Source organism: Cebidichthys violaceus, unplaced genomic scaffold (assembly GCF_023349555.1).
Source record: "Cebidichthys violaceus isolate CVI_PGR_0920_01 unplaced genomic scaffold, fCebVio1.0.p SCAF_88, whole genome shotgun sequence".
In the NCBI taxonomy this organism is placed as follows: Eukaryota; Metazoa; Chordata; class Actinopteri; order Perciformes; family Stichaeidae; genus Cebidichthys; species Cebidichthys violaceus.
This window is the reverse complement of record NW_027176973.1, coordinates 160,032-175,871: the sequence shown is the minus strand read 5'-3', so window position 1 is coordinate 175,871 and position 15,840 is coordinate 160,032. Positions and strand designations below refer to the sequence as shown.

The following is a 15,840-nucleotide window of genomic DNA, read 5'->3' as shown; positions in this document are numbered from 1 at the left end:
ACCTCAACTCACACTGCTTCCGCGCGCACACACACACACACACACACACACACACACACACACACACACACACACACACACACACACACACACACACACACACACACACACACACACTTTGATCAACTCTACAGGAGGAGGGAACACTCACACCCTCCATTTACACCAGAGACACACACACAGTGAAACCACAGTGCTTCGAGTGTTTGTATTTGATGTGACATAAGATCTATAGTGGACTGGTAGTCACACCACAGTCTCAACATCGTGGCCATGGAACGCAGAGGAGGACTCAAGGACCTGACTTCATTATAGTCGTTACTGACATGCTGTAGTGCCGTAAGTGGTATTTACAGCAAAGAGAGGTACTGTAGGTAAGAAGGTCAGTTTAATAAAAATTGCTTTTAAGTACATAGAAGTACACCTTTGGGTAATCGTATAAGTTCTCTAAATATCATCAAGTGGTACTTTTAGGTTATGTTCAAGAAACTGAATTAACTGTATCAGAAGTTGATTTAAGAATATACTGAGATACACAGGCTGAGTCCTAAGTCAAGACTGACGAGTCCTAAGTCAAGACTGACGAGGCCTAAGTCAAGACTGATGAGGCCTAAGTCAAGACTAAAGAGTCCTAAGTCAAGACTGAAGAGTCCTAAGTCAAGACTAAAGAGTCCGAAGTCAAGACTGAAGAGTCCTAAGTCAAGACTAAAGAGTCCGAAGTCAAGACTAAAGAGTCCAAGACTAAAGAGTCCTAAGTCAAGACTGAAGAGTCCTAAGTCAAGACTGAAGAGGCCTAAGTCAAGACTAAAGAGTCCGAAGTCAAGACTAAAGAGTCCAAGACTAAAGAGTCCTAAGTCAAGACTGACGAGTCCCAAGTCAAGACTGAAGAGTCCTAAGTCAAGACTAAAGAGTCCTAAGTCAAAACTGACGAGTCCTAAGTCAAGACTAAAGAGTCCTAAGTCAAGACTGAAGAGTCCTAAGTCAAGAATGAAGAGTCCTAAGTCAAGAATGAAGAGTCCTAAGTCAAGACTGAAGAGTCCTAAGTCTAGACTGACGAGTCCTGAGTCAAGTCCTAAGTAGTCTAAAGTCAATCTGACAAATTTGAGTATTTTGCGTTTGAAATCAATTGAAACGTCATCATTTGTCGATCAAAAGGAACAGCTTATGTAACATCCAAGTATATCACCCAGACATTACCATTAATGGAGATGAACAAAGAGGACATTGGTTTTTAGATTGTGATAATGTGAGGTTCAATAGTTGAAGGACGTATGTGTACGTTGTATCCTTTAACACCACCTCACCCATCCACAGTAGGTTTGTTACAGCGTCATTGTCACTCCTGAGGATTTCAGTTGAGTGAGTTTATCTAAAATATTGTTTTAAGGTTCATGTACCCATTCATTTAATGATGAAACTGCATTCCCTGGGAGTGACTGATGTGTGTTGATGGGCTTCATTTCTTTCCCAGTAAATACAACCAGTGATGTACGACGACTCGAGACTCCACAAGTCAGAGGTGAGGAGGTCATTCTGAGGGTTTTCAGGTTCTTCGAGGCCACATTGCCCCTTACAGCAAGAATACATGAAGTTCCCAGGGACGCTGTGTTTATTCAAAGATGACCCAAAATGTGAAGACGTATTCAGAACATTAAAACAAGCTTTATTTATATGAAGGAGCAGCATGATAGTGTAAGCACAACCGTAAACCAGACACACACCTCTGTATTAGTCAATACCTGCTCTACTGAAACCACTGTTTCTTCTTACGTTTAGCTGCCGCTGCCCGTACAAAGTTCTAGGCTGATGTTGGATTCATTATTATGGTAAGAACAGCCAGGAAGACCTGCTGGCTAGATGCGATAGGCCATCCTGGTATTTTTGAGATACTGCATTATGATTTGGGACATACTCTTTCTAACTGTATAGTACGATAACATGACTTTCTACGGGGATCTTGACCTCCTGTTTGTCAACAGAAGAAGAAGAAAGTACCACCACAAGCTTCTTTAGATCTTCATTCAAGACACAGAGAACTGAAGAATGAGCGTTCCAGAACATTTATGAACCTAGGAGACGTGGAGGACGTCTCAGTGGGAACATGGTCATCGTTGAGCGGGGATATGGACGCTTCTCTGAACTCAGTTGACAAGTTAAACTCGTGACCCTTTAAGCAACTTCAACATTTCAACGCGCCTCACCGCCAAATGACAGAGTTCAGATCCCCGAATGAGAAAGTAAGAGCACTGCGTTTTTTCTGGGCATTCTGACACCTTTGTCTTCAATAATCTGTGCAGAATAACACAACGTGACTCTATTTCCATTCCCAGTAATTATAGACTCCCAGCTCTCGGAGACTTGCGTGTTCCTGTAATTAAAGACAAAGCGGGGGCAAAGTGAGGAAGATTCCCACCCGCTCTGGCTATGACGCCGCAAAACGCCGGTTAGACTGGCACATCGCTCTGAGTCCAGTAATTATCACCAGAAAATGAAGGGAAGCCCAAAGCGGAGCGATGGACTCACTGAAATAGATGGAAACGACTTTCTTTTCTTGAAAACATGGCCTTGATCATCATTCATCACTCTCTTGGTCTGATCCCACTTTTCTTTAGACTTTGGTCTCTTTCACTAATTCTGTTATTTGGCCGTCGGTCTGTGAATAGGATGCAAATTATAAATTGTAAAGCGCTTTGTTTGTTAAAGTAGAAGAGCTCCACAGAGTACTTTACTCACCATTTGATGAAGGTCTGATTGAACCAATGAAGCAGAGAAAAGTGAGCTTCTTTATCTTTTTAAAGGAAGTGCAATGAGTTGGAAATCTGCTGACAGTGTGGTTTCACATGTGGGATGATAAAGATGTAACACATGACGTCACATGTGGATCACTTTTGTTCTGTCAACATAAACACGCTGGAGGTTTTCTGTAATTTAGTCAAATCTGCATCAAACCCAGAAGAGATGGTTCCAGGTCTTCTCGCCTCATCCAGCCACGTTCAGAACCCTGAAACTGTCCCTCGGTTCCTCTTTGTTTCACTTCAGCGCTCCAGCTCCAGTCGACTGTTATTATCCTTTTGTCTATTTTCATTGTCCCAGTTTCCCCCCAAATACTCCGGCCTGTCATTAAGAACAGTTAGCTCTTAACCGTCGTGGTTACAGAAAGGTTCAAGAGATGTTGAAGAGAAAAGCTTGGATCAGAACCACACCTGCAGCGTGGGAACAATCAGACGGGTTGGGCCGGTTCCTGACCCAACAGAGCGGCTCTGGCTTGTTGCAGCGACGATAAATCAAACGGACCCGACCAGCCCCGCCCGCTCAGCTCCACGTCTTCACTCCGTCTGCTCTTCTCTGGCAGAGAGAGCGGCCAAACGGAGTTCTGTGATTAAAGCGTCCATCTGCTGGAACCAACATGTGTTGAACAAGACGAGCTGACAGCTTGTAGAGCACAAACAACATGGTGGCCAGTTTGATGTTTTTGTGAATAAGTTGATCAGGCTGCGTCATCAGTGAGTTTGTTTCATTACACACAGCTGGAAGGCTACACTACGTTCTACATTTTTAAAAAGGTATCCCATCAAAAATAAATACACAATAATGGCTGAACCAACTTCATATTGAAGAAGTAGTTCCACATCTTTAAATATTATTTCCTTTCTTGCTGAGAGTAAGATGAGAAGAAGACGGTTAGCTTAGCATAAACACTGACAACGGAAAAACAAGAAGGAAGTCAGTGCTTCTGGTCAAGAAGTAGTCGTGCACATAACCTGCAAAACCACAACTAAAAAAAACAACATAAACGTGTTAATCTGTGAGATATGGAGGTGCTGGTGGGTGGAGTGTGTTTCCTTTGGACAGGGCTAGGCTAACGTTTCGGTCTTTGTGCTAAGCTAAGCTAACCAGCTGTTGCTTCAAATTAACTGTACATATACATGAGAGGTATCAATCTACTCGTCTAACTCTTGACAAGACAGCAAATGAGCTCATTTAGTCAAGTGTTGAAGTATCTCTACAAATGTCCATTGGCAGAATGATCTAATGTGTGTTCAGAGCCGTCTGCTCAGCTTCTCTCTCAGTCTGGAGATGTGAAGGTGCTGACACATGCAGAGCTTCACACATGAATGCATTCAACATTCACATGTGACAGCATGAACGCACCTACGGCACAGTTTAGTCCACAATCAATATATGTTACCTGAAAGTGTGCAAAGGTAGGTCAAGTACTACAACTAGTAAGTTCGTCAAAACTGTGATAACTAAATATTGGTAATATTGGTTCAAAAGTTAGAAATGTGAAAAAAATACAAAATTGTAAAGTTAATCACTTTAATATTCACACCAATCGTTGTATAATATATAATATACTTATTGAAGGATCTTTCCATAGATGTACATGTTTTGGCATATTTAATACAAAGCTTTCAGCGTTCCTATTCCAGCCAATAGAAAGCTGAAGTGAAGTACAAATGAATCAACACAACGGCAGCAGAGACGATATTCACGTTGACAGTTCATCAAAGTTGAACTTTACACAAATTCAAAGATGTGTTTTCTCTCTGGAAGTAAATGTTGTTCTGCCTGTTCGCTCACATAGAATGTGTAAAGAGGGAAAAGTTGCTCTGACACCAATAATTAAAGTTTTTGTGTTTGGGTATTTAAGTATAAATCTGTGGATGAACAGAATATTTCATAAATATTCACATATTGCTCCAGTTCCAAAACATTTCAGCACATTTAGTTTTTTGGCTAAAGTGACGGTGTCCCAGAGGTCGTCTGCTAAAGAGCCGCTGGTTTTATATAATAATCACCTGTGACCTCACCCTCATATTCACTCTCTCATAAGTCAAATCAAATGTATGCTGCTTTCTTCTCAGGCAGACGAAGTGGTAGCTGAGTTGAGAGCGAGCAGGTTTCTCAGTCAGAGAAACAAATCTGAGGGAAATGTTTGAAAAGCATTAGCAGGCATGAGGTCATCCGTCTGTGTGCTGCATGTCACGGTGTTCCTTCAGTTGGGTGAGAGCTGCAGGACCGGGGCCAAAACCAGAACATCAGCCAGTCAGCACTGGATTGATATGGAAAGACCATATGGAACCATTTGGCAATCTGATACTAAATATGGGGTTCAACCTTTTAATAGTTGGTTAGGAGAGGAACATCTCCTTGACCCCTTGAAATGGACGTAAACACACACACACACACACACACACACACACACACACACACACACACACACACACATACACACAGCCGGCCCACATGCATGTGGCAGTGATCTGGAAGCCTAATTAGCTGAGGATGTGGGGTAGAAGGAAGGGGAGGGTGAAATTGGACCTGAGGTTCTTCTGATTGAGGGGAAATGGGAAACAGGCTGGAACCAATGTTACCCTTTAGCCTTAAACACACACACACACACACACACACACACACACACACACATAAACACACACACACACTCAGCTGAATGATGGTTGCTGGATCAGTGATGAAATATCTCTCAGTTGGCCCACTGCTTGGTGCACATGAATCCCCTGTGATCATGGCCTCCAGTCCCTGGTTGCCAATATCCGTTGGTCCAAAATGAAATGTGAGTTTGGAGGCTGTGGTTGCAGAATGAATCACTAATCTGATTTGGATTACTCACTCTTGCCTTTCTCTTCTTTCTATGCCGTGCAGTCTCAAAGCGCTCAGATGACTAGTTTAATAAGCCAGACCCTGAACCTTCTAAAGAATGTAGGAGCTGACACTGTTATCTTGACAAATCACAAGTACAACAAATAAGGAGATAGAGGACGCACCTTCACTGGGAGGTTCTCTGTGAGGACTGTGGGCCTTGTGGTTCGGCAGATTAGGAGCCAGCTTTAAGATCCGACCAAGCAAGTATCCATCCTGCCGAAGTGTCGTCAAGTTTTACAGTGATGCCCGCCAGCACCAGGCATGTTGTTCTGCAGAACGGACAGGAGGACCACCTATAGCAGACCAAAGCATCAAAAAGACAAGATTATCTAATGGGAACATCACAAAACAGGGCTTGGAGTTGGACGTCACTTTTAAAGGACAATACAGAATCATTAGCCAACAATGAGGTCAACATCCAGTTCCATGTGTTCTCAGATTGGTGAATACGACGGTCTCCAGCAGGACGACCATGAACTCCAGTAAGACTGAGGTGAAACCCTGATGTATCCGGTCTGTTCATCCAGATTAAAAGAGTCCGGCAGAGATTCGGGTTTGTGGGCGATCCACCCAGGTCTCACTTCCTTCCAGGGACGAGGAGCTTCAGGGCCCCCCATCAGTAACCTCAAGTGTCCTCCTTGAGGACCCAGCGAAGCCGGTGGGAACGTAGACAAATCCCAGGCTTAGCGCTCTCCACGTAAAACAAAGCCCTGTTCCCAGTGGACGGGCTGAGTAATCCTGGTAAACCAGGCTGAGGACGGGTCTGCTTCCAGGCATGGACCCCTAAATCTCAGCCTGTCACCAGCTGTGAGACTTCCACACATTCCACCTCTCTAACGCTTCCTGTCACAAACAGGCTACTCAAATGTGCTCTTGAGGGTTTTCAGCCGATCACAGACGCCATTCTTGAGCTCAGAAATATAATTCATCCATCAAGCCGGCGACAGTAACACAAGAGCACCGCCGCGCTCAGCTGTTAGCCTCTGGGCCTGTTAGCCTCTGAGCTTGTTAGCCTCTGGGGCTGTTAGCCTCTGGGGCTGTTAGCCTCTGAGCTTGTTAGCCTCTGGGGCTGTTAGCCTCTTGGCGCCGTGAGATGTTTGTACTGCATTCACTCCCCATGATGCCGACTGACTTTTCCCAGTTACTCCCAGCAACCAGCTGTCAGTCACGCGTGATTGGCAGACGGGAGCTTTTTATCACTTTGTATAGCCGAGGGTCTACACGGGTCCTCCTTTATGACCACACAGGGTGAAATAATGCCTTTCAGTCCGTGGTGCCGTCCAACATTTAATTGGCTTTTATTAACTTTGGTAAAGTCTGGCTGTCACTTGACGTTGTAAAGGGTTTTGTTGTCCGTCTGTTCCCAGTTCAACAGAACGTGCAGAGAGCTTGAACAGCGAGCTGTCGAGTGAAAGCCTTCGAGCGTCAGAGGAACTTGTTGACGATCTGATTCTATACCGATTCTGTCAGGAAGAATACATAAAACTCCAAAACTAGGATACATCCAGGCCGGTGGTCCCTTTACCTCTCACCTCAAGATAGGAGAACATGAATGGTTTTTGATGCAGTAGAAATGTGTGTATTCTAAAACGGTGTACTTGAATATTTCTGCATACTGGGGTCCCTGAAGAGTTTTGAAAGGCTGTGTTCCTGCGTGATGTTCGTCCTCTTGAGACCGTCAGCTGCTGTGAGCTCCAGGAGAATCACAGCCTCGTGAAACTTTACAACCTCAAACCAGAGACCAAGAGCTCTCAGAGGACCAGGTTCACGGACTCTGAGAAGGTTTCTGAGCGGTTCACACGACAGGAATCTCTAAAAGTCAAAAGGTTTTGATTCCAAATGACAGCATGACTTCTTCTGTGGTGTTCCTCAAGGTCTCGGTGTCTTAATGTGGTAGTTTTGAGCACAAACTGTATCTTTTAATCAAATGTTATCAACCTATGAGACATGAATGATGTACTTCCATCAGAATGTTCTGACACCTGAGCGCTATGAGAGCAGGTAGCACACCGTATGAAGCTAAAGGCCTGAGGCTAAGCTGCTATGCTAAGTTAGCATAGTGAACACACTAAACACACGCTCACTTCAAACATGAACACATTAGAAACAGACTCTTCTGTTAATATTCACATGGTGAATGTTGGTTTTCTCCTGAGCTCCATGTTACCTGCTGGTCATGTGTCCAAACCGCCAAACAGGAAGTGACATCATCCAACGGGCTTCATAGCAGTGGAGGAGTTTCTTCATTGTTTATAGAAGAACTTGTGTTTTAATACGTCTCCTTCAGGAACGTCTTCAGTGATCTTCAACACACTTTAACAAAGCTTCCTGTTTAAAGGCTGCTCCTCATTTCTCTATTCAGTGTCTCCTCGTCTCCTCTGTCCTCCTGTCTGGAAGGAAGTCAGCGCTGAAGGACGTCTCACTTCCCAAAATGCATCTGGAGGAGAGAGGAGTGAGGAGACAGGAGAGAGGAAAGAGAAGTGAGGAGTTAGGAGAGAGGAGAAAGGAGTGAAGAGAGGAGTGAGGAGAGAGGAGTGAGGAGAGGAGAGAGGAGTGAGGAGAGAAGAGAGGAGTGAGGAGAGGAGTGAGGAAAGGAGAGAGGAGTGAGGAGAGAAGAGAGGAGTGAGAGCAGAGAGGAGTGAGAAGAGGAGTGAGGAGAGAGGAGAGGAGTGAGGAGAGGAGAGAGGAGTGAGGAGAGAAGAGAGGAGTGAGGAGAGGAGAGAAGAGAGGAGTGAGGAGAGGAGAGAAGCATGCAGAAATAAAAGAGCTGGTTTTGTGTAAATGAAATAAGACGTTTGTATCGTAGAAGAAGGAAACTTATGTCTATTGTACATCAATATAAGAACGTTTTTTATAAAGTTGTGGTTTTATTATTGTATTCATATTCATGAACACTTATGACAGCATGAACAGAGACAAACAGGCTCACACCGCCACCTACTGACCACCTTTAGTACAACAACGTAAATATTAAAGTTTAGTTTGAAAGAAAACAATCTTCTGCAGCATCTCATTAAAGTGTTATATATCAGAATGTTCTCTGAATGCATTTCACAGAACTGGAAGTTTTAACGTCTCCTCCGTCCTCGTCTCTCACTAGGAGCTAGGAGACACGTCAGCCTGATGAAAGGTGTGTGTTGTTCCTTTAACCCTCTGAACCACTGAGCTGTCTCTGCTCCGTCACAGTATCTCTCTTCAAAATAAAAGTCCTGCTGCTCTACAGAAACAGAAGCATGATGAGAAGAAGAAGAACTAGAACACGTCTTCAGTTATGATGAATCAATCATGACGTCATAGCTTCACTGAGGAGCTCACAACTTAATGTTTTTAACACAATGTGGTTAAAGTGAACTCTTTATTAGAAGAGACATTTATCATGACAACATGAAGAGTAAAACGTTTTTGATAATTCACAACTTTAAGCTTCGTTTGTTTCCGGAAGCGTTCGTCTCACGCAATGTGTTCAAGGACCGTCAGGAGAAGATGATTCTCTGCGTCTGACTGATAGACGGTGTACTTTTGTGCGATTGTTTATAGAAAAAAATGCTTTCCTTCCCGCCGGCGTGTTTTGGGGTTCAGAGGGTTTAACTGAGATGTTTAAAGTGTCCTCAGAGGACCAGATGTTCAGAAACGTCTGGATGTCTTCTCGACAGAGACGACCGTGCGGCTCCACAGGTAACGATCCTCTGTGCCGCCATCTTGTTTCTCAGCTCCCGTCTGTGAGAGGTTTTCTACCCAAAGAGAAGAAACAAAGTTCAAGATAAACGTCTAAGAGCCAGCATCAAGAGTCCAACATGTTCATTCATTCATTCATTCATTCACAGTCCTGCTCCTCCACAGAACCAGAACCATGAGGACTAGAAGAAGAAGAGAACTAGAACACGTCTTCAGTTATGGTGAATCAATTCATGGGTTCAGGACTCTGTGGGTTCAAGTCTCTGTGGGTGAAGATCACACCTGCAGCGTTTCAGAGCGTCAGCTGAACATCTTCTTCAGCTTAGAGAAGAAGCCTCCCTCCTCTTCCTCCTTCTTCTTCTTCTGCTCCTCCTCTTCCTCCTGTGAGCTGGTGGACTTGGTGGGACCAGGACCCGAGGTGGTGCTGCCGCCCTCTGCTGGACACAAACACACAGTGCATCAGTTTAAATACTGCTGAGAGTCTTGTTACCGTGACGGTGGACTGAACACAGACCTGAAGACGGATCCACGCCGTTCACCGACCCCTGGACGTCTGTCTCGTCTTCAGCGTAACTTAGCAACAGAGAGCGCTGACGACGGGTCAACTTCCTGTGTAGAGAGAGAGAGAGAGAGAGAGAGAGAGAGAGAGAGAGAGAGAGAGAGAGAGAGAGAGAGAGAGAGAGAGAGAGAGAGAGAGAGAGAGAGAGGTTTCACATTCAAGGAAGAGAAAAACATATTAATAAAGTTTAAATATGAATATATTGTCTATGAGGCTCTATGTGCTATTTATAAACTATTAACATGTCTCCTCTCCTCTCCTCTCCTATTTTCTCAGTACAATAACTGAAAGTAAATCTTTAATGTAGAACTGTCTTATTAATCTACCACTGCTCTTGGATGAGGTCTTACTTTGGCACTCTGATCTTGATGTGGACGTAGTGGTCTCCATAGCTGTAGCTGTTCATCCTCCGGATGCCTTTACCCTGCAGACGGATCACCTGGTCAGCCTGGCAGGCGGCAGGAATCTGGAAAACACGGACACACTTTGAAGCAGACGGCAGAGATCTGCTCTTCTTTGGAGAATGCATCCAGAAATATTACATGGAAGTGGCTGCACTGTAACGCAAGTGAAGTGAACCTCCGTTGGTTAGCCGTTAGCGGTGCTGCTAACATTACTAGCTCTCCTACTGTTGGTCTAAACACTGATTGGTTGTTTACAATGAAACATGATCAGAGATCAGAGACTAGAACCACATGTTCTACTGAATACTGGAGGAGAACCATCGTCAGGAGAACTTTATTTACACTCTGATGGTTAACGTTACACTGTGAGGGGGGTCAGTACAGATCATGGATCCACTACGGCCTGTTACACCATTATACTGATGGTTTAATAGACATGGTGCACCTCTTACTCACCATTATACTGATGGTTTAATAGACATGGTGCACCTCTTACTCACCATTATACTGATGGTTTGATAGACATGGTGCACCTCTTACTCACCATTATACTGATGGTTTAATAGACATGGTGCACCTCTTACTCACCATTATACTGATGGTTTGATAGACATGAAGCACTTCTTACTCACCATTATACTGATGGTTTGATAGACATGGTGCACTTCTTACTCACCATTATACTGATGGTTTGATAGACATGAAGCACTTCTTACTCACCATTATACTGATGGTTTGATAGACATGGTGCACTTCTTACTCACCATTATACTGATGGTTTGATAGACATGAAGCACTTCTTACTCACCATTATACTGATGGTTTGATAGACATGGTGCACTTCTTACTCACCATTATACTGATGGTTTGATAGACATGAAGCACTTCTTACTCACCATTATACTGATGGTTTAATAACCATGGTGCACTTCTTACTCACCATCATACTGATGGTTTGATAACTATGGTGCACTTCTTACTCACCATCATACTGATGGTTTGATAACCATGGTGCACTTCTTACTCACCATTATACTGATGGTTTGATAGACATGAAGCACTTCTTACTCACCATCATACTGATGGTTTGATAGAGGCCCGGTGCCGTTGCTGTTCCCCCCAGGATGGCCTGAGCTACAGAGATCAACACGTCTGAGTGGATGTCTACTCCGTTGCGCCTGAACACCGGACTTCTCTGAACCTGCACCGAGACGTTTCAGATAAAAACACGTCAGAACCCCAATACGTCGCCAGAATTCAACAACTTCTCAAATGCTTTAAAGAGAAAGAAAACTCACCCTGAATGTAATGAGGATTTCTTTTTTTCCGACCGACATACGAACTGTTTGACCATTTTCCACTCCTGTGAGAAGATGTCACAAGATGTATGTCCTTATATAACATTTTACAGATCCAACAACAGCCAAAGAAGGTTTACACAGACTCAGTATCTGGATTAAATAAACTGACAATCTCATACAAGTGAGCTGTACAGCGGAATGTTAGAAGCATCATATTTCGAAACATGTTGTGAATATTGGAAATAATTACATCTATATCTTTTCAAAACATTTTTACTTTTTTAACAAAACTGTTGGATTACAGATCGGCCAATTAATCGGACGCTTTAAAAACTATCGCTATGCTGGCATTTCTTTCGGAAAGTAATTCTCTACTGCATACAAATATGATACAAATGGCAGACTGGGAGGAAAATAAATCAATCAACTGTTACTTTTAACTTTAGTACCAATTTATGGTCTTTCCAAATAATCAACAGCGTAACTATCCATCCATGAAATGAACTCACACTTTAGGAGCCTCCTTACCCATCAACAATTTGAATGGTTGGTTTATTTATGAATTAGTTCAGTTCAACAGTTATCCAGTTTGTAATAAAGTGTAGATAATTGTAGGTAGGGTTTTTTTGTAGGGGGTTTACATTGGCCAATAATTAAACCTACCAGAAGGTACAGGTTTATCCATGAATTACTTGTTTAGTTAAACCTACCAGAAGGTACCGGTACAGTGACCGTCTGCCTCTTCTTCGTCTGTCCTGAACCTCGGCACACAGCACACGGCGTGTTTATGATCGACCCTTTCCCACCACAGCGTCGACAGGCGGTGCGCATCATGAAAGGACCCGTGTTGACCGACTCCTGCAGAGGGCGCCACAGACAGTCATATGATGAGTGGTGGCTGACTGACAGCACAGCGGATCAGTGAGGAATCCTGAGAGGAAACTAATGGAAAGAGTCTGAAGAGCTTCAAATAGCTCTTGCTCCTCTGCTGCCACCTGCTGGTCTGAGACTCACCATGCCGGTGCCGTTGCAATAGTGACAGTGAGACACTTTGGTGCCCGGCTCGTTGCCCCTCCCATCACACCTCTGACAGGCGTCATCAATGTTCACGCTCAGCTCCTTGTTCGCGCCCTTCGCTGCCTCTGAAAACGTAAGCTCCATCACAAACTGTGGAAGGAAACGGTACACTTCTTTACAATGAAACCGCTGACATCCACACCGACTACAAGCTGCTCCATTTAACGCTGGAATATTTAACTAAGAATCAAAGACAAAAAGGTTTATACATAGAAACACCCTACGTGTGAAGGTATGGTTTACCTCGGGCCGTTGTTCAAACATGTTGTGGATGTCTCCGAAGCCCATTCCTCCAGTAAACTCTCCAAAGATCTTCCTGAAGAGCTCCTCGGGGTCTATGTTGGTCCCCCCTGCCCTGTAGTACTGCTGCTGGCCTGCTGACCCAGCTCGGCCAGCGTCAAAGCCTGCCGCTCCGTAAGTGTCATACTGCTTCCTCTTCACCTCGTCACTCAGCACCTTGACACAAAAACAACCACAGTGACATTTTGGGTTTGAGTTTGAATGACTGCTTATCATAAATGACCAGTTCTATTGCACTTTAACATAGCTATAAGGGGTCTAAATGATCTCTGACTCTTTCATGTTTAGGGTTTTGTACCTCATAGGCTTCAGCCAGCTTGGCAAACTTCTCTTTGGCGTCGGGGTCTTCTGGGTTGGTGTCCGGGTGGTACTTCTTTGCCAACTGGCAGAGACATAAAGCATGAAGAGTGATGAGAGTAGAGAATGAGAAACCTTTTCCTAAAGGTATGTGTGACACAGCGATGGTCTCTGACCTGGTAGTAAGCCTTCTTGATGTCCTTCTGTGCCGCAGTGCGGGAGACGCCCAAGACTTCATAGAAGTCCTGCTTGTTGGACGACTTGCTGCTGGTGTGAAAAGAGTGGCCGGTGATACCACAGGGACATCTGGAGCCTGCAGAGGAAAGAATCCAAAGGGGACCGTGTGATCAGGAGTCCTACTCTACATTCATATCTGATTACGTATCAGCAATGTGAGGCGATGTTTTTGTGCACAGCCCAGAGAAAAGCATAAAGAAGCTAGCAGTTAATCAACAACAAGGTCCAAAATCATGGCATTCATGGAATGTACATAAGAGAACCATGAATTGTTACTGATGTCACGTAACTGTTACTGATGTCACGTTACTTACGTCACTGTAACTGACGTCACTGTAACTGACGTCACGTTACTGACGTCAGTGACGTTACTGACGTCAGTGACGTTACTGACGTCATGTTACTGACGTCACGTCACTAACGTCACTGTAACTAACGTTACTGTAACTAACGTCACTGTAACTAACGTTACTGACGTCACCGTAACTGACGTCAGTGACGTTACTGACGTTACGTCACTGACGTTACTGTAACTAACGTCACTGTAACTGACGTCACGTTACTGACGTCACGTTTCTGACGTCACGTTTCTGACGTCACGTTTCTGACGTCATCGTAACTGTTACTGATGTAATCCTGCTGTTACTGATGTAACCACACTGTTACTGATGTAATCCTGCTGTTACTGATGTAACCACACTGTTACTGATGTAATCCTGCTGTTACTGATGTAACCACACTGTTACTGATGTAATCCTGCTGTTACTGATGTCACCACACTGTTACTGATGTAACCACACTGTTACTGATGTCACCACACTGTTACTGATGTCACCACACTGTTACTGATGTAACCACACTGTTACTGATGTCACCACACTGTTACTGATGTCACCACACTGTTACTGATGTAATCCTGCCGTTACACACTAAGAGAGCAGTTACATCACAGTCAAACCACTGCTAACTACCCTCAGAGGATGTTAGCCTTTAGCTAGCAGCAGACTAACGTCCCTAACCCTTGTGAACACGGTGCTTTGTGCAGGTAAACAAACTGAGTCCATAACTCTCAGTGACTAGTTGAACTCTGTGACTAGTTGAACTGTCAGGTTGTTGTGCTCACCATATGTACGATGCTAACAGTTAGCTGTCTCACCTCTCAGTCCTCCCAATGTCACGGTACTTCCGGGTGTCCACGAGCTCCGGCCGACCGCTGCCCCCCCCCGGTGTGTCCGCGATATCGTTGCCGAACAAACTCCCGCATGTCTGGCGGAGACATTCAGAAAACGACCGCTGCGGTCATGTCCTGTAGACAACCAGCGTGTAGCGAGCCGGGCAGCCGGGGACGCCATCTTTAACGTCACTACCGGTGTCAGCGCGTCAGCGGCGGTCTGCGCATGTGCGGCATATCTGACTTTTAAGTGTACTTGTACTTCACTTTAAACTCACACTACACAACATTTCAGTTTTTAGACATTGTACTTTGTTGTGCAACATATTTACAGTGATGGAAGGAAATGAGTAGTTTAAATGTACTCCAGTAAGTACTGATTCAAGGTACTGCTACAGAGGTACATGCTGTACTTTATATTGTACTACCCCTCAGAGGTACATGCTGTACTTTATATTGTACTACCCCTCAGAGGTACATGTTGTACTTTATACTGTACTACCCCTCAGAGGTACATGCTGTACTTCATACTGTATTTCATATCTCATTGATGATGATGACGACGTGGTCAAAGAGGCAGCAACCACCTGATACATGAAACTAGAACATCACGATATGTGTATGAATCAACAGTGATGGTGGAGAAACAGCTGCAGACATCAGACACACAGTGATGAAAGGAGCAGGAGGAGGTTTAGCTTCTTGTGTTTTAGCAGCAAACTGTTTTAATCAGCGCGTTTTACAGATGGACTCATGCCAGTGGATTCATCTGCAGGTGTGGAGTGACGACTGTCTTCATCTGCAGCTTCTTGACTCACTGAAGGAAATAGATGATGGAAGTGCTGAGGCTGCTTCTCCAGAGAAAGAGAGTCTTTGTCTGCTTTTATTGAGGCTCTAATGTGCCGAGTCAACAGACGGAGGGTTTCTCTGCCCCTCAGCTGCTGAGCTGCTGAGCTTCTGTGGTTCTGTGGTTCTGTGGTCCGGTTCCACCAGGCTGCTCCTAAATGTCTCTGTGGTTAATTCTCTTGAAGCCTGAGTGTGTGTGTGTGTGTGTGTGTGTGTGTGTATGTGTGTGTGTGTGTGTGTGTGTGTGTGTGTGAGTGTGTGTGTGTGTGTGTGTGTGTGTGTGTGTGTGTGTGTGTGTGTGTGTGT

At 44.4% G+C, this 15,840-nt stretch overlaps 1 protein-coding gene across 1 annotated transcript; it reads right to left on the bottom strand.

The window, feature by feature from the left end:
* Positions 1-8,526: 8,526 nt before the first annotated feature.
* Positions 8,527-14,873, bottom strand: LOC137866655 (dnaJ homolog subfamily A member 3, mitochondrial-like). The gene is made up of 12 exons (XM_068702698.1): positions 14,674-14,873; positions 13,457-13,593; positions 13,282-13,365; positions 12,927-13,139; positions 12,621-12,773; positions 12,317-12,464; positions 11,604-11,668; positions 11,378-11,506; positions 10,252-10,367; positions 9,857-9,951; positions 9,625-9,776; positions 8,527-9,398 (listed from the first exon to the last, which is right to left on the bottom strand). Exons 1-11 carry the CDS (start codon positions 14,867-14,869, stop codon positions 9,643-9,645), a joined length of 1,470 nt encoding a protein of 489 aa, XP_068558799.1. The 5' UTR covers positions 14,870-14,873; the 3' UTR covers positions 8,527-9,398; positions 9,625-9,642.
* Between the last annotated feature and the right edge of the window lie 967 nt (positions 14,874-15,840).